The 20468-nt window shown below is 33.2% G+C and overlaps 1 protein-coding gene across 1 annotated transcript; it reads right to left on the minus strand.

Annotated features, from left to right (window-relative positions):
* Positions 1-1472: 1472 nt before the first annotated feature.
* On the minus strand, positions 1473-18516 carry LOC105335970 (protein lin-54 homolog). Its single transcript, XM_011440121.4, has 12 exons — positions 18415-18516; positions 16547-17394; positions 16213-16381; positions 14593-14726; positions 12989-13225; positions 12125-12300; positions 9994-10065; positions 9406-9551; positions 9018-9112; positions 8499-8698; positions 7495-7670; positions 1473-3676 (listed from the first exon to the last, which is right to left on the minus strand). Exons 1-12 carry the CDS (start codon positions 18431-18433, stop codon positions 3660-3662), a joined length of 2289 nt encoding a protein of 762 aa, XP_011438423.1. The 5' UTR covers positions 18434-18516; the 3' UTR covers positions 1473-3659.
* Between the last annotated feature and the right edge of the window lie 1952 nt (positions 18517-20468).

The following is a 20468-nucleotide window of genomic DNA, read 5'->3' on the forward strand; positions in this document are numbered from 1 at the left end:
AGTTCACTGTCTTAGAATGCTTGTACTATAATATCAAAATTGCATTTTCAATCATTATAGGTTTGTAACAAAAACTGTTTAAGTCAGCAAGAGTCATCTGTCTCTAGCATAAAGAGAACGGGATCGTCTTTGGGTAGTTTATCCTTGAGGTACCTTATAACAGACTTGAGGTACCTCTAACGGTATGGGGAGGGTAGCAGCTTGAAGGTTTATAGAAGAGATGTCAAGAGAGTCAGTGGGTTTATACCAGATCAAGTCTGAACATGATGTTAAGAATGCTTTGTATAAAGTTTGGACTATATATGATAAGGGCCTAAAATGGCCCCCTAAAATGAACATCAACATTTTTGTATCATTCTTTGTTTTCTTAATACAGATATGTATGTGATGTGTTTACATAATATTCATTTTGGTTCAAGTGTCCACAATTTAGAAATATGACATCGTAAAGACAACCTTTTCCCGCCATTTTTGCATTTTTAGCGTAAAACAGCTTGTTTTCAAGCAGTTTTTCCTTCCGAAAACATAGAGCGCATTCTTGAACAAATAAAATATTTTAATCAGAGATGTATCTAGCCAAGACTTATAAGTGACAAAAAAATTTTCCTTGTTCAAGCATGCGCTCTATATTTCCCATTCGTAAATATATAAGAAAAATGTCAATTTTTGGCCGACTTTGATTAAATTATAGAAATGGCGTCACTTCTGACGTCATATACTGCCAGTGAGTGCAAATAAATCAAATAAATATATGAAAAAAATATTTTATATCAACTCTTCTAAAAAATTAGTTAACATTTAATTGTACCCGAAACACTTAAAAAATGGCGAATTATGGGGGCCAAATTTAACTCTTATCATATATAGTTCTTTGGCAAGTTCAGAGCCCTAAAAGTTTGGCAAGCTTACTTTTGGTTTCAGTCTCACTTTTGCACTATTTATTCCTTTTGTACAAGTGAGACTGAGATCAAAAGTGAGCTCGTCTAACTTATATGACCCTGGAGCCTGTTCCCATGCCAGTTGGATGAGCCCACTTTTGATCTCAGTGTCACTTGTAAAAAATGTGTATAAAGTAGGAAAAAGAGACTGAGATCAAAAGTGAACTTGTCTAACTTTAATTGCCTGTGGCCTACTCCTTGTAACTCATAATTTAAATACTTTGTTATAAAATTTGATCATTGTTATAGGCGTATGAGATGTAGTTATTCATAAATATATTATTACACATCAACTGAGACAAAGTTTTAAGCTCTAAAATACCCTATTTGGTGTCTAAACAATTTTTCCCTTTTCACTGAAAAATCATTAAAAAAAAATTCATATAAAATAATTGAGACAAAACTGGTCTCTTTTGTAAAATTATATTTCAAAAAACAGATTTTTATAGATCCACTGAATAAGATTTGGGTGTTGAGGAAATTTTAAAGCCCTGTATTGTTGAATTTTACTTTTTGATACATGACAAGCCACTGTTTATGTAGTTGATGATTTATTTGACTCCACATATTAAGCTGCTGCTGAAATGAAGGGTCTATATTATTTACTAACATCATTCATTCTCAGATATTGCACATGACATTCATAATCTAAAGGCCCCGACACATGAAAAGTTCACTTTTGTACAAGACATCAAAAAACATTTTTCTGTCTTGTTTGGTGTTTAATAAATATAGCAATCCTTGAATTGATTTAAAATAAATGTCTGGGATTTGAAAAAAAAAAAAAAAAAAGGCATTCACAATGTACTGTCTTTACTTTTTAGATTCAATGTTTCTAAGAAATATAAAAAAGAAATAAACAAAAAGAAACCCAAAAATCTCAACCCAACCCCTCTAATATTCAATATGATTTAAACAACCTTGCAAACTTGTTATTTATAAACACTACATAAGCTTATCTATAAGTGTTTAAGATATTACCCATGTAATACCATCACAATTCATATACATTGTAATTGATATACAAATGTTAAGTAATGGAATTATGCTATTAAAACCAGCTTACACACTGCAGGGAGGTGTTAGATTTTCTGAAGCTATCGGACAACTATGGTAAATAGTGTGCTAAATTCACACATCCATACATCACACACTTGCTCATCATTCAAATCTATGGATATACATGTATATTGATTTTGCTTGAAAAATAAACTCTGAAGTACATGTAGTTTTGTACAGTATGATGACTAGAAAATGAATGAAGAAAAATGTGAGGTTTAAAGCCAACAAGAGAAGATGTACTTAACGATAATTCAATGGTGGTTATCGCGGGACTTGAGGGATGTTGAATGACTTGTGTGAGAGAGTTGTGTTGACAGTATCTAGAAGATTTTATACCCATGAAATCAGCTGTCTCATATACATGTAATCATAATGAGAATATAGGATCTGTTTATATTTACAATTCAGCTGTATTCTACAGCCATTAAATTACAGGTTCATGTATGTTGATAAAATTAATATATATAGACACTCAATTCACAATTCAAGTGTACAGTTGTTCTTATAAATTACAAATGCAAAAAGCCAAATAAAATTTACACAGGTACATGAAAATGTATACATTAACAAAACTTGAGCAAATGCAAGAATGTCATACTAATAGTCTTCCAATTCTTGTGCAAGCAACTTGTGAAATGAATTCATATAAATAAGAGATTGAAAACATATCACCATTCTAAGAATTTAAAACATACATGTATACATGTATAAGTATTTTCATCTTTTGTTTTCTACAATCATTAATAGATTTATGATAGTTCCTGTAAATTAAAAATAATATCAGAAATTGAACCCTTACACACAATTCTCATTTCATAATTTAATAATAAAAACATAAATGGCTAGAATAAAATTACACCATTAATGAAATTTTAATTCCTAAAATCTCCAAAATAAATAAAATAATCCATATCAGAAGAAGAAAGAAAAATATGCCATTTATTAATACGTTGAACACTTTTACTGCCCAACACATAGTCTTATCATATATCCAGAAAGGAAATGTGCAGTGTATAACTATGCTGTAATCATCATATTAACTGCCCTATACATTATTGTGTACTAAGATATCTCAAAAGAAATTTAACGCTGTGGCAATCATCATTTTCAATCAAAAAGTGTGCATACTTTTTTTTTTTTACACAACTTCATGGATAACAAAATGGTGTTTATTAAAGATTAAAATTGATATTCAACTAACAATTTACAAGTAAGTTGAGGTTGATGCCCAGTAACATGGTAAATGACTTAAGGTAAATGACAGAAGAACAAAAAACACTATAAAACACTGAAAAAAGAATATCTTGACCAAACACGTGACAAATTTCAGATTTCCTGTGCTAAAGAAAAGTCAAAAGCACTTGTATTTTCCACGCTTTGAAGTTTGTTTGTATAAACTTGAGAAGCTGCCTTCACTGGTAAGAGGAGTCCCAGCTTGCTTCATCCTATTTATCACTGGTAGGACAAAAGGCTTGTGGCTTCCGTCTCGGCCTGGCTAGCACTCAATGTCTCACATTTGTCCACGTTCAGAGAATACTGTTAGAGAGAGGTCAGACACTGTGATAAACACATGCACACGCACACACAAGCAGGGAACAGGATACACTGGTGCTGGCACTTGAGCTGGAATTACACACGGTTGGAACCAAGATCAGGCTATCATGTGTCTGTGTTTTCTACAAAATTCAATAGAATATGTTAGGGATAAGACAGCAACCTGCTTAAAAAGACAACCAATGCACATCATAGCATTCATGTGCATTGACAATAACTTAATTTCACAAAATCACAGCAAATTATTTCACAGGAAGTTACAAACATAGGTAATCACAGATTAAAAAGCTCACCGAGACGAGACATCACCCTTATGAGACTTCACCTTTATGAGACCACCTTTATCATATTAAATGAAAATCATACTTTATGATCTTGGATATTCATAGATTCTGTTTTGACACAATATCGTATATCATCTGTTAAAAAATTGTATGATAATCATATGTTCATATGTTAATCAATACAATAATATAAAATTAAATATTGCATCCTATCATATTTACAACATATATCATAAAATACAATAAAATACCATAATAAACAATGATGAGATATGATATTGTAACATATGGTATGAGATTGTATTGTGTTATATGTTATTGTATTTGATCACATAATACAATATCATTATAAATTAAACAATATAGTATTATATTGCAATATCATATTACATAATACATCATAGCATTGAAACATATGATATTATATTGTATAATATAGTATGATATTGTATGATACTGTATCATTTTTGATACATAATATGATATTGTATCATATGATACAATATTATTTGATAAAGTAAAATATTATAAAATACAATATTATATTATACATATTGTATCATATGATACAATAATATATTTTACAATATCATACAATACAATTTCATGTGATGTGATAATATATCATATTATAAACCAAAATCATATTATACAATATCATATGATACGATATTATATAATATTACAGTATCATATTATACAATTTCATGTGATATAATTCTATATTACAGAAACTTATATCATATTAAACAATATTGTATGATACAATATTATAGAATATACAATATTGTATCATAGGATACAATATTATATTTTGCAATATCTTATGTTATAGTTTCATGTGATAAAATTATAAATTAATAATACAATATAATATTACAGGCCTCTCGATCCTCTATAATTGGGGCCAATATTCGGCCCCATTCCCAACGTGAAAAAGACATCTTTTTTCCCAAAATTGAGAGTGTTTTTCCCAATTTGAAATTGCTTAATATTAATAATGTAACTTAAAAAAAACCATTCTTATTCTAAATATATATCTTGTATATTCAGCAGTCATAAAAGCACCGTAAAGATGTGCAACACTACCGCGTTGTAAACTGTTTCTTGTGATCGGTAACTTTGCCAGAATTTCCTCAGAGATGGTGTAATTTTAAAAACGATGTTTATTACTTTTAATCCTGATATTACAGTTTGTTGGTAAGCTGTTAGTAGTTAATAATTTTGCAATAAATGTTAAAATTATTATAAAAATGTTTGTCTGACTGAACAGATCCTCTACAAAACGATAGTAAGTGGGTCGAAGGGTTTGACTAATACCCCAAACACACAGAAGTTCAGAGACTGATTTTATAAATATTGTCATTAGGCTAACACAATCAAGAAACATTTATCTATAAAAGGTATAAATACAAATATAGATTATACTTTACATTGATACAAATAAGATAACTTTTTTTTAAATTCTTAAAAAACAGTTACATTATTTTCTTTGCCATTTAACATATAGCTAGTAATTACACAAAAACCTTTAGGGAAATTTTACATCTTCAGTAACAAACTTGTATCACACACTGTGAATTAACTTTTTTTCTTTCTCATTATTAAACACACATGTTCCCATTTTTAAAAATAATTTCTAAAAAAACTAACCTTTAAAAAATCCTATCAATATATCCTAGTTTTTGTTCTGGGGACAAATTATTATGCAAGGAAAAAATTCCCAATTTCTATCAAAACGTTGCATTTTTCCCAATCCATTGGCCCCGGCCCCAGTACCAAAAATGGGTGTGAGAGGCCTGTATTATACAATATTGTATCATAATATACAATACTTTACATGACGATATCATGTTACAATATCATAACATTAATATAATATAATAAAAATTGATTCAATATCATATCGTATATCACTTTTTATAATATTACATATGATATTATATTGTATCATATTAAACAATATTGTTTCATACCATACAATACTATATCAAAGGAATCATGTTATATCATTTATCAACAAACACATCTATCTATTGAGCAGGTTTGAGTGAGGTGGGAGATTTCTTTAGCATCCTTGATAATGGAGATCAGGCTCTGCATCTGAAGCAACCTCTGCGTTTCATTTATAATATAGTTAAATCAACTATGCAAGCTAACATCTATAAAACATGTGACCTGTTCCAAACAAACTAAACCTCATCCAGCATCTGAAACCTATGGCTCAGATTCAGCATTCAAGCCTGTCAGGTGCATCAGTATACATAAGACGCATCTCCATGCAAGTTTGGTGAAGTTCAGACCAGTAATAACTAAGATATTATCATCAGAGGGCACTAGCAATTAAAACCTTAATCTGCTCCAGCATCCGCAACCTAATATGGCTAAGATTCAACATCCATGCCTGTCAGGTGCATCTGTATCATAAGACACACCATCCATTCAAGTTTGGTGAAGTTATGACCTGTATTAACTAGGATATATTTTTTAGCATCCTTGATAATGGTGATCAAGCTCTGCATCTGAAGCTTCCTCTGTGATTCATTCATATTACAGTTTAATCAACTATGCAAGTTTGAAATAGTACTATTATCTATTTAACATGTGACCTGTTCCAAAAAACTTAACCATATCCAGCATCTGAAACTCAGCATTCAAGCCCGTCAGGTGCATCAGTATAATAAAACGCACCATCCATGGAAGTCTGGTGTAGTTAGGACAAGTAATAACTAATATATGATCATCAGAGGGCACCTGTTTCAAAAACTTTAACCAGCTCTAAAAACCTTAACCTCCCCCAGCATCCGAAACCTATGGCTCAGATTCAGCATTCAAGCCTGTCTGGTGCATCAGTATCATAAGACGCACCATCCATGGAAGTCTGGTGAAGTTAGGACAAGTAGTAACTAAGATATAATCATCAGAGGGCACCTGCAACAAAAACTTTAACCAGCTCTAAAAACCTTAACCTCCTTCAGCATCTGTAACCTATAGCTCAGATTCAGCACCCAAGCCTGTCTGGTGCATCAGTATCATAAGACACACCATCAATGCAAGTTTGGTGAAGTACGGACCAGCAGTAACTTAGATATTGCTATCAAAGGGCACCTGCAACAAAAACTTTAACCTGCTCCAAAAACCTTAACCTCCTCCAGCATCCGAAACCTATAGCTCAGATTCAGCACTCAAGCCTGTCTGGTGCATCAGTATCATAAGACACACCATCCATGCAAGTTTGGTGAAGTACGGACCTGCAGTAACTTAGATATTGATATCAAAGGGCACCTGCAACAAAAACTTTAACCTGGTCCAACAACCTTAACCTCCTCTAGCATCTGAAATTTAGGACTCAGATTCAGCATCCAAGTCTTTCAAGTCCATAAGTCGGTCCAGATGCATCATCCATGCAAGTTTGGTGAAGATAGGACAAGTAATAGCTTAGATACAGGACCTGCAACAAAAACTTTAACCAGGTCCGGACGCCGACGCCGGGGGTATAGCATAAGCTCCCCCTGACTTCGTCTCGGTGAGCTAAAAATCAGTACAGTTGAACAGCAGCTTATTAAAAGGACACACTGCCTTCCTTCTTGTGATTTTACACAGGTGTTTCGACCAAATCATGATAACTACGAAATATGTATGTACTTTAGACCAACCTTTTGTCTTGTTTGCTGATTCTATGATTTGCAGCAGACAGCGTCCAAACTCTTCAATCACCATTCTCTCCTGCACTACTGGTGGCATCTTCAGTCTCTCGGCCTCCTCTGCCTGAGCCAACAGACAAGCGCACGTTGCCTCTGCAACATCTGAGGTTAAAAATGTGTACGGCAGCCTGCAAAAATCAAACTCCACTTAAATTCATCAAAAATCAACATGGAAGCTGCAGCAGATAATAGTATACAATTATTTAATGCTTGAGCAGTCAATAGACCAGAATATTTTTCCCGAGGTGCAGGGAACAAATTCTGGTCTATTGACTGTTCAAGCATTAAATAATTGTTTTATTACGTAATTCCTTTTGTAGTTTTCTGGGTTTACAATTTGCATATTGTAGATGGTTTCCGTGCCATCATGCAATATACTAAGATTTTTTTTTCATCTTTCACATGCACAAAACCTGTTGCATGCATTACAACATCTCAATTCAATATTAGTTTAAACAAAGAAGGGGAAGTCTTCAACCGATTAGATTTTAAATAGTCTTTTACCTTATATGAGGCTTTAAAACTGTTATTTGATACTCCATTTTGATAACATTGAATTGGGTTTCAGCAAGTACTAAAAACAGCGTCTATGTAAAGGAATATACATTCCCTGAGAACTATCGAAAGGATGCAACATTAACATACCCACGTTCTGAAATACGTTGCCGGTCCAATAGATCGCAGTCTATTGACCGGCGGTCCAATAGATCGAAGTCTATTGACCGGCGGTCTAATAGATCGCAGTCTATTGACCGGCAGCTCAAAATAGACGCAAATATTTAATTTGTAATAAAACAACAAAATCCCTTTGATTAGGTAATAATGTAAAATATTTGCAATTCTCGTAAACTTTGCTTTATATTCCTATTGAATTTATCTTGTTAATTTTCTTTTGATGTGTGTCACAAGACTAGAAAAGACATTCTATACAACCATTACTAATTTTGATCATGTACCTTTCTCCCGTGGAGGCGATCTGAGGTCGTCGTGATGGAATTCCTGATATCTGGGAGGACAGTTTTGATTTTGCTGCAGTCTGTTGTTGAACTCTAACCTCCGCTGCATCTGCTAAGTGCATTAAAGTTTTCCTTTCTGGACTTTCTTCAAAGTTCTTGCATCCAATACATTTACAAGAACTTGAGCACATTATTTTTGCCTAAAATAAAAAGAAATCTTAATGAAATTGATGTCAATTTCTTTTTTCTGGGAACCAAAACAGAAGGCAATAAAAGACATTAAAAACAAGGAGAATTTGTAAAACGTTTGCTTATTCCTACAGAGTTAATTGTTTTGACCTATGACACATTGACGAGAAAATAAAATTTCAATACTTCAAATAAAAAAGGCACCTTGTTTGTGTAAATCCTTGACAAGTTTTGGTAGTTATCAATAATATACACCAACATTAAAACTTAAACAGAATTACTTCATAATAATACTAGTACAAAAATAGTTGGAAAAGAATAGATTGTAACCTCATAACATTCACAGTAGTTCTTCAGGCAGCCTGAGCGTTTACAGTTGCAGCCCTTGTTGTGTCTGCGGTCTCTTTCTCCATCTCTGCCTTTACCTATGATGAAAGTATGTTCCATTCAATCTGGATTTTTTACAGGCTCACAAAAAATTAGAATATATGTATATCAAAATAGTGTACTCAATACAAATGTCACTTCATGCGACAGGTTATCATCAAAGGAATGTTCATGCTCTATATTAAAGTCAATCACAAGTTAAGCTAAGAACAGTTCATAAACAATTTAAATAGTGATAAAGTGTACTGGGTATTACATGGACATTTAACTTTTAACGTACAATAAAATTTCATCCTAAATATCTTAACATTACTCTAAGTAGATATCTTACCGATCTTTGGATGAAAAGCCATGGGGTTTCTGTCCAAACAGGACTTGATCGCTCTTGAGCGCTCCTCCTCATGGTCCAAGTTGTTGGCACAGTTGTTGCAGTTACAGTTGTGACAGAACTCTCCATTGGCAAAACAGTCACAATACCTAGAAAAAGATGTACAATGTATACATGAGACACAAAGTCCTTAAAGATTCAGTCTCTGTTAATCACATTTGATCTCTGATCTTTAGCAATGGCATTGATCCTTTGCAAACACTGAATCTTATATAGTTCAAAAGATATGGTCAAGTCATAATGGCAGACACACAAACCGACCAAAATTAGTATGTTAACCAATCTTCAATACCTACTACATTTACTGGTACTAGTTTTCCCCATTTTGTAACTAACATATTCAAACCAACTGTTACAACAATCCAATCAACGATATCAAACTTCATTATGTTCTCTGCCTTAATGGTTAAACCAACTACATTTCCATATAATACTTGCACATAACTGTAAGCAAATTACTATCAGGGTTTTATGATATTCTGGGAGAGCACTTTATTGCAATGTGTTTTATTCCTATTGTCACACACTTACAGTTTTAAGCACTGGGATTTTGTACAATTACAAGGTTTTCTTGGCCTGGCTCCTGTAGCCTCTATTGCAGATCTGCAAAAGGATAAAAAAAATAAGGATTAGATATATGATACATACTTGATATATATATGTATCATATTGTTTACTAGACAATGAAAATTATAGATTGTTTATTAATAGATTCCTGATATTGTTTAACTGCTACCTCTTCCCTAAAACAATCCCCCATACCATGAGTTTGACAAATGAATATGTATTATTGAATGAATCTTTTTCTTTTTGCCACACTATTTTTTGCACTTACTTTTGCAAGAACCCAATCAGTAATTTTGGAAATTATCATACTTTTTAACCTCCAGTGGTGAAAAAAGAGATAGATTTAGAACAAAAAAGTGGAAGCATAGCGCGCAGTCTCTTTCTTGTATATTTCAACACACATATTCTTCGCTATGTAAACAAAGCGTTTGTTTACATTTTGAATGTTGAGGTGAAAATTCCAGTTTTAGACCTAAAATGAATGTGTTAATCGTTAGGAACTGTTTATTTATACTTAAAATGAATAATGAGATAGACTAACTAGCTTTAAAAAGTTTTTTTACTGGTATATTGAACCTATGTAAACAAAAACAGGGCATGAGTATGTTGACATGACGAAGAATTGTAAGCCCTGTATCTTGCTTAAAAATCAACGACTGGCACCAAGGACCAACCTAGGGGGCGACTTGGGCGAAATAGTCGCTTTTTGATCGGTAACTTCGCCGGAATTTCCTCCGAAAGAGAAGTTGAAGTCGCCCTGTATTATGAGTTCACAACCGTGTAAATTAACCCCAAAGGCAATAAAATGATAATTAACTAATTCTGAAGACGTTTTCACAGTCTCAGTTAACCCCTGTTGTGATTAATTACTCAAGACTGTCTTATCTTTAGAGGGTTATAAATACGGGTGATGCAACCACATACTGTGCAACCGATGTTTATTTCTTTTAGTGTTGATGTTACAATTAGTTGGTTACTTGTAATTAGTTAATAACTCTGCCAAAGTAATGCTAAAACAATCATAAAACCGTTTGTTTACAGTTATCTTTAAAAATAAGATCATCTACATAACGGTTGTAATTGGGTCATAGGGTTAGACTAATACCTCCAAAATACACAGAAATACAGAGACTGATTTTATTTGTCATTTAGCTAACACAATTACAACACATTTCATCTATAAAATGTATGAATACATCAAATAAATTAAATTTAATAAATTGGATAAGTTTTTTTTTAATTTTTAGATTTTTTATTGACTTCTAATCTAAATTATTAAAAGTTGAGTCATAAGCGTTATGCTGTTGTCAAGTAATGGAAGTCTCCCTGATTTCTCACACTTCTCTCTATTTTTCTGTTAGGGAGAAGTGAAGTCTCCCTAAAATTTTGCTCTAGGTTGGTCCCTGGGCACCCAAATTTCATTCGATCATTAGAAATGCATTCCTAAAGCATTGCAAAAAATAAAAACAGAAAAATGAAATTTGACCAAAATCATGACCATGCCCCTTTAAAAGATATATTCAGTCATCGTTTAAGCCACAAGTGGAATTGCAATGATTCTTTTTCCTTGGCGAGGATAATACATGCATCAGCATGTCTTGTAACTAATGTAATCACTGGAAGTGGATTCTTTGATTTAGTTGTTCAATGTAAAACACATGCTTGAAAACTTCTCATTTACCCAACTAAAAGAAGATATTGTATGCCTCAGATTCAAACTCAACATAATTTTGGAACCATAATGGCTATCTTTAAAAACAAAGTAGGCGGGAGACAAAGCTATAAAGCTGTAGACTTCCGCGTAAATCGTTAGAGTTAACACGTATGGAAATTATGCATCACGCAAAATATTGATTTACTGGGATATGTTTCCCCCTTTCTTAACTTAAACCTGGATTTGTAAACATTTTTTAAATCTTGTTGAACTTTCCTCCCAAAAGAAATATGAGATAAAATGCAAAGGGCTGGCATACCAAAGCATTATCATTTTTTAAGCATAGAACCCTAATGTACTTCAATAACATTAGGATAAAAGGAAACCTATACATTTGACAAACCAAGAAATGCTAAAGTTATCATAAGTTAGCAACTTTACCCATTTTGTTTGAGGTTAGCACTGAGAGATGGGTCACTGCTGGCTATAGGCACAAACTCCTGCCTCTGTTGTTGTTGCTGCAGCAAACTCTGTGGCTCCACTGTTGCAACAGTGTTTGTTGCTGGCAGAGATGGCTGTTGCACAGTGATGGTTTTTGGCTGTACTTGCTGCTGAAGCTGCAAATATTATTTACACATGTAAATGTGCACAGAGTGTAATAATTATTCTGTATCTTTTAATCAATATGAACCCAAAATTACCAAAGTCTTCAATATAAACCTCAAAGGTGTAAAAAAAAAAATAATCATATCACAGATCTTCAATGATCATATCACATGTGACCCCTTTCTATTAATTGTATGCTATCAAACTGTATAAACTATACTTGATAAATTATCAAGCATTGATCAGAAAGTTGAAATGACTGATTTTTTCATTGACTCACATACATGTAGAACATGAGAATTCTTATATAATTGTACATCAGTTTTCTTTCATACTCATTCAACATTTAGCCTCACACTTTTTTGAGAAAGTATAACAAGAAAAGTCATTATCCTTTACATTTATCTTGTGTATCTCTTTTATCTACAATAATTTTACATGTATGTATGTATGTATGCAAGCCATGAAGCTTAGTTTATATTAATTCAAACAGTATTCATATTCACCAATCAGAGTGCCCTTTGAAGTCTACATACCAGTAACCTTCATAAAATTGTAAGTCAATTTTACTAAACTCCTAAAAAGCATCAATCAATATATATGTTTGTATCAACTGAATCGGACAAGACATAAGCATAAGTCAAGCACAGTGTCTGACTAGTAAAAAAAAGAACTTAAGTTTCATTGAAATAATTTTACCTGTGTCACATAAGATGCCGGGACAAGAGCAAATCCCTGAAGTCCGGATCCACCCGACAGCAGGGTGGTACCTGGGGGTAGTCCAGCAATGTTGGTGACCGTAGAAGTAGCAGGTCTGATCTGAGCGACCGACGACACTGCCATGGGTGTTGAAACTCGAATTGCCACTTGTTGAGTTGGGGCTGCTGGTAACAAAATCCGCTGAACTTGTTGTGTAGTCTGAGGTTTTGAAGTTACCTTAAAAGATTAAATTCACTACATTTGGCAAAACTGTTAGAATATAAAACCTGCACCTTGAATGATATATCTTTAAAATACCAAACAAAAAATGCTTAAAGTTATTTTTCCATTTTCATATGATGCAAATTTTAGATACATTTGTCCAAAATGAAAAAACAAACATTTGCAGTAATTCATTTTGACGTGCGTCCTTTGAAAATACGCAAAAATTTAAGATTTAGAAATAGACCCACATATTTTCCTCGCTCAGAAATTCAAGTTCCTTATAGTTCCTTTCTAAACCTACTAGCTAAATTTGCAAAGTGTTTCGAATAAAAAAAACCCCAAAAAACCCTATAAAAGCCAAAATTTCATTAGTCAACATTTAGTACATTAACCAATGAGATTTAATGATGGATGACATTACGGTGGGGAAATTGATGCTGATCATGATGTCACCAAATAAAAAAGACAAAATTACTCCCAAACCAGGGTAGATTAACCAGAGTGTATGCAAAAGTAGACAAGGTTGTTAATCAGACAAACAACAAAATGTTGAAAGGGACGCTAATCTAGAATGTGAATAAATGATAGTACAACAAAATCTCGAATAACGAAGAACCAGGGATGTATATATACGTTCCTGCAAAGAACCCCGTGGTCTTCCTGAGTTCCAAGATGGCTGACAAGCTGACCTGGCCTGCCTGAACTATGATAATGAAATACTATATCATAGCTTTGAACTCACAAGGACCATTGGTGTTCTCATACAACATTTTAAATTGGCCTGTTCTTTGTGACTTTTCTTTTCTACAAACTCGATCAACATTGCCACAATTGCTTTTTATAGGACCTTCATGTCTGTATTCCCATCCTGACTGATAAAATTAGCATCCTGCCCAATTTTTTCAATTGGTCAGTTCGACTGACCATTTCCATTAAGTTATCGGTCCAGACAAACTTTAACTGGCCTTTCCGACAGGGCCAATGGTTTTCCAAAACTCTGGTACGTGGCGATAAACAGAGAAAACTTGGAAGGGTCCCAGTGCCTGCATTATGCCTATTTCTTAGTTTGGTCATTTGAATATCCAGTTTAAATAAATGTAGCTTGTTTTATACTCATGTTCTTCGTGGAATAAAAAATGGACTATATGTTTTCGGCTTGGGACTCATAATTATGATTAAGAGGGGTCCTCTGGACCCATAAAGACCATTTCCAAAATGAATCACTGCATTTGCATAATGAAATCTTTGAGAGATGTTCTCATGAAATTTTCTATTCCTATCAACTGAATCATCAGAGATTGTACTTTTCGAATTTTTGCAATTTTCATCCTCAGCTACAGAACATATGTATATGCAACTTGTATGGCTCATATACTGACTATTTGTGGCGTTCCTTGAGCGGGTAGTGTGATCTTAAGCTGTTGAATGTTCCCCTGGGAATCTGATGTACTTAATGCCGGCGCAATGGACTTTGCTGGCTGTACTAGTGATGTTAGACTGGTGCTTTTAGACACTATAAAAATATAAGTACATTATATTATCATCTCCAAATATTGAATATGTATACACATTGTAAATACCGTATTTTCCCGACGACTCGTCGATGCGGACGACTCGTCGAATTGCCCATTTTTAGCCAAAATTTAAACAAAATCCTATGATACGTCGATCTCAGACCATACGTCGATCTTATCACTTCAAAATGGCCTATAAAACTGCAGTAACATTATCAGTGTATGATGCCACGATGTCACCGATATTGCTACCAATTATTATTAGTGATTAACATTTAAACAATTACGCTTTATACTTATGCATCAAATTTTCAAATACCGGCAACTTCTACAAAGTCGCTTGCATTTTAAACAATTCCCGATATCGCGTGTTATGCAAAACTAAACTTACTTTGTCAGAAATATTTTATTCCCAAGCATTAAAATAAGTATCCACTCTGACTATCGCCAGTGTATTCGCCATTACGTAACCAGCCACCTGTTGACTCGGCGCGTGGTCAATGTTTGTTTAACAATTTCCGGTGTCAAAGGCATGCACCTGTCTCGTGTCGGACTTCAAAGGGGGATCTCAAGTGCAGAAAGCTTAGCAATTACTATGATTTGATGAAACTTGTTTACTTTGTATCCAGTAATGCAGTTACACGCTATTGTTTTACATAGACACTGTTAGAAATAGATCGATCATTTGTACGACTTGATAATGACGATATACGACATACATACGTTTCCTAAAAAAATTATCTACATTAATCAAAGAATTGGACAATAATTAATCAATGAACTAAAATCACTCTTATAACGGTACTCTTTATATACACAGGGAGTGAAATTGCCGTAAAGATCTCAGCCTTAGGGCAAGATTATTAACACAACCGGTGTCAGCCTATTGTATAAACAGTAGTATTGATAATTGCCGATTACGTATTTTAAGATTGAATTTGACCATTAAATATTTCTGATTTATACTTTCCACTAACAACTCTTTACAAATAAAATAATTAAATTTAAAAAAACATCCCCCGGACCTACTGCAATAGTTTCTTCCATTCAAACTTGGTTTCAATTTTACTGCGCAATGTTATCTTCCTACTAGTAATACATAGAACCATGTGACGATGTGTTTATAAAAACGGAACGGTAAAACTTTTAATTGATAAACGACAATGTAACATTTTTTAATAACTGTTGTTATTATTATGTATTTAAGTGTTGACAGATGAGTGAAAATGATAATTATTAAAGATGAACAGTGAATTCAACAACGTAATTTTCAATCACACAGCCAACTCAAGATGATTAAAACCAAGATTTTTAATGCTATTTTTAAAAAATTTCTGACTACGAGCCTACGACAAGTCGAACAAGACGATAAGTCGGGTGCTCTGCTTCAAATGAAAAAAATACCGACTAATCGTCGGAAAAATACGGTAATAGGATTTTGCATAATTACTTACAATACAGTGTGAAAAGGGAAGATAAATTTACCTCCTGCGGCCATGGCTGCTTGGGAACTGGGGGAAACCAGTCTCACATACTGAAAGCGACTGCCCTGCATTGATATTGGAATCTGTACCTGTTTTACTCCACTACCAGTGGGCACCGTTATTATCTGTTTTGCCTGTGAGGGCTGAATTTGTATTGGTCGTTGTTGCACCTGAAAAATACAATGCATTAACCATCAAACCACTGCTTGAGCATCTATATTTTCATTATAAAAATATGCCGAATCTTTCTCATATGGATTATTGTACCAAAAAAATTCTAATGACAATATAGACATTTTCCATATTTTACAACTGATGCCACATTATCTTCTTACCACTGTACCCTCTTTCATCACTTTTGAAGGTGACATTGTGATCAAAGTTGGTCTTGATCCTCCAGCTCCTGACGAAATATTCACTTGTTTATTTAACACAGATGAAGCTGGAACCAGTCTTTGAGGAGATTTACCAATTGTCACAGGGATCATGGTTATTTTGGTAGGAGTTTTTGATGCTGGTGAAATGGGCACTTTATTTCCATGAACACCAACATATTTTGTAGGAGTTGAAGGAATAACATACTGCTTTCCTGGAGAAAGGACACCTTGTGGAGAAATGGTGATTGTTTTTGTTGGTGTTTGTGATCCCTGAGGTAAAAGACTTATAGCTCCTGATGAGGACACATTAAAACTCTGTCCTGATTGCAGCTGGAATTGTCCCAATTGATTCACTTGCACTGGCATGACTTGAGGTTGGTCACTATTGGGATTTTTAGTTATTATGACTTTATGGACCACAGGGGGTGTAGTTGATGAAAGTTGTCTTTTCAATGATTGTGTAGTTGTTACTTCATTAGAGTTAGAGACAGTGTTCGTCAAACTTTTGACATCTTCTGAAGTTGCACTGAAATCATCTGATGCCAGGGTAATTGTAGGAAGGGCACCATCACTGGACTGTACAGAGTTCCCAAGTAAGGCTGCCACATCCTGGTCATTACTGACAATATCTGAATCCAGGTTGTCAACTTTGTTTAACACTTTTGCACTGTTACATTCCAATGATACAGGAATTTCAGCAAAATTGGCATTGGTATTAGAATTCTCCAAGTTATTATCAGAGGTTACAGACACAGTGTTGCATCCATCTTGTAAGATAACCTCAATGTTGTTTCCATTTTCAATGCCTGTAAAAAATAAATACAAAAATTTAACCATTCCTTTGATTGCGTGCATAAAATTCACTTCAACAATTTAATCAACACTGTATGTTTTTCCAGAAATATCTTAATGTTATTGTGAAATACTCTGTGGAACAAAATTTAAAGAAATTTGGTCTAACACATCATAGAACTTATTACCTCAAGTCCGCTATGGTTAATTAACTTCATATAGATTTTGCATTGATGATAAACTGCTTTTCAATACATTATCTTGTTAAATAAAGCATGTGGTGCATATTTCTGCTGGTAAAAGCACTACATGACAACCAGAGTCATTCATGTACTTCCTGGAAGAATGATATCACATTGACAAGCAATGTGTTCTACTCCATTCATGTGCATTTGCAAATAAATGCATGAAGCAAGCCATGACCCTGTAGTTTAATGCATGTACAAAAAAATTCCATTCATTTATTTCTTCATTTAGCTGAACTGGAAACAAATATTTGGATATTTGCCAAATTTATATACACAAGGCAATATAAAAAAATTCTCAAATAACGTATAAAGTATTGCACTTAACTATATGATTACGATGCTCAAATTGAATGAGTTGGTCAACTAACACTGGAATGCAATCTTTGCAGATCACGATTTGTTTACAAATACAGTCAAATGACCCGCCATTACTCCCCGACACGATGCAGGGAAATTTAAATGGGAATAAATATCACAAATGATATTTCATAAAATTTGGAAAATCGCGAATTTTAAAAAGTCATTAATTTAATAAAAAGGAATTAAATTACACGATTATGCAATTCTGTAAAATGTTAGTTACTCAGATTGCTTTAATGTAACATAAACACTATTTCTACCGACGAGGTGGCAAAAATCCATAGGGTGCCTCACATCTGGGCATGATTTCATGTGTAAAATGTCATTCGATTTCCACAATATTTCTTTGATATAAACTTGAGTGTCTTTATTTTATGGGAATATATGACAAATGGTCTAACTTTACGTATTTAATTTCTTTCAAACCTGTTTTTTCGATAGGCATTCTGTGTTTGTTCAAAATCACGCGCCCACCATTACCATCCCATAATGCAATGCAATTTTTCCGCGAAGTAGTACCGCAGTGAAGGATTTATTTCATAAAAATCCGAAAACTAATCAAAACCCATATTTTCATCAAAATTGCAATAATCAAATGCATAAAAGTGGAAATAAAAATGGAACTTCCAATATATCGACATTTTATTGACAATCTGTACATGCTGAGAAATCAGATAAAATTTGAATATCGGACATATTTGGAAAATACCAGTAAGCAAAAGATTTCTTGTAAATTCGATTTTTCCGAACTTAAATATCATGTCCCAAGAAATTTATCCTTTGAATGCTTAAAAATGAAAGAAATCTAACCTCAGCATTTTTGTCCTTAACACGGCCTACCTTCATATTCACTACCCAAGGGTCTCTGATCATGCAGCACCGCTTATCAAAAACCAATTATTTTTTAAGAGGCTAGCGAAGATCATCTCCATCTCCTTTCACATGAGTTACTTTTTGATATAATTACATCGAAACATGTTTTATCTGGTAGCTTTAACTATATATATATATATATATATATATATATATATATATATATATACTTGTTAATTTTGCGTGCTATATATATATGGCACGCAAAATGATAAAGAATAAGGTAATCATAGTTTAACGGTAAAAAAAAAACTTTGTTAATTAACTTTGTAAACTATAGTTTACGGACAGAAAACTACAGTTAACGACGTTAATCACTATTTCATACATGTAAAGCATATTTACCGCGATCATCTGTTTTAGAAGTGTAAAGTATAATTAAAATTGGAAACAATTATTTTCAATTGCGTTAAACCTAGTTTATCAACTGTGAAACTATACCTAACGCTGTTAATTTATTAACAACACTTGATTATAATTAACGAATGTAAATTATAGTTTACAGATGTGAATCAACATTTATCAGCAAAATATATTGTTAACATTATATATGCAAACAAATAACAGCATTCGAAAACTATAGTTTACAACCGTTAAAGTTGGTTTTACAGATGAAAATGGCACGCCAAATTCACAAATATGAGCTTACAAATTTTATCAGTTGATAAAGTTAACGATTCGTTAACTAAATAGTTTTCACTGTAGCTGTAAACCACAGTTAACACGATCATCTATGTTTCAGAAGTGTAAAACGATAATTAGCACTGAAAATAACTATTTGTAATTGTAAATAAAATAGAGTTTATCTGATAAATATAGTTTCTCGATTTTTGAAACTATGATTAACAACTAATTATAGTAAACGAATGTAAATTTCAGTTTACAGATGTGAATATATATTGATTGCATCAGCAAAATTTATTGGTAACGTTTAATTACAGTCAGATAAACTTTGATTTCCTTCGTAAACTCTACTTAATTTACAATTTGGCGTCCAAAACATACAAGGTGGGTGTCTTTTTTGGTAAAAGTAATGTTTTAGCTTTTGAAATAAAAAGTTTGATATGTTCTGAAAAATTCCAAAAAAATTCATGTATTTAATGGTTTTCTGACCAGAACTGATATATATAACATGTATACACCTTTATTCAACACACGCTTGCAGCCAGTTTTTAAATAAAAGCAAAACAAGTTTCAATTTTATTTTCCAAATTCCATTATGTGAGAAACACGATACATTTATCACTTTCATTAAAACACTGATGAAAAAGACATTTTGTAAAGAAACAATACCAAGTTTAAAAAATTGAGTTACCTCTGAAAACAGGCCTCGGATCCCCCTGTCAAACATACATGTAGATAAATATCCCTCTCTCCCCCCCCCCCCCCCCGCGCCCCTTGACAATTTTTCTTGATTCGGGCATGGATGTCACCATGGGCTTTCGTTAAATTATATATACATTTCAATACGAGAGCAGGGACGCTCCATATACAAATAAAAGGTGCTTGGGGACGGGACCCCCATATCCCCCACATTTCAGTGTTATTTTTTCATCATTCATTTTCTAAATTACTCACAACAGTGGCGTCGGAAGCAAATTGAAAGG

This window comes from Magallana gigas, chromosome 7 (assembly GCF_963853765.1).
Source record: "Magallana gigas chromosome 7, xbMagGiga1.1, whole genome shotgun sequence".
Taxonomy (NCBI): Eukaryota; Metazoa; Mollusca; class Bivalvia; order Ostreida; family Ostreidae; genus Magallana; species Magallana gigas.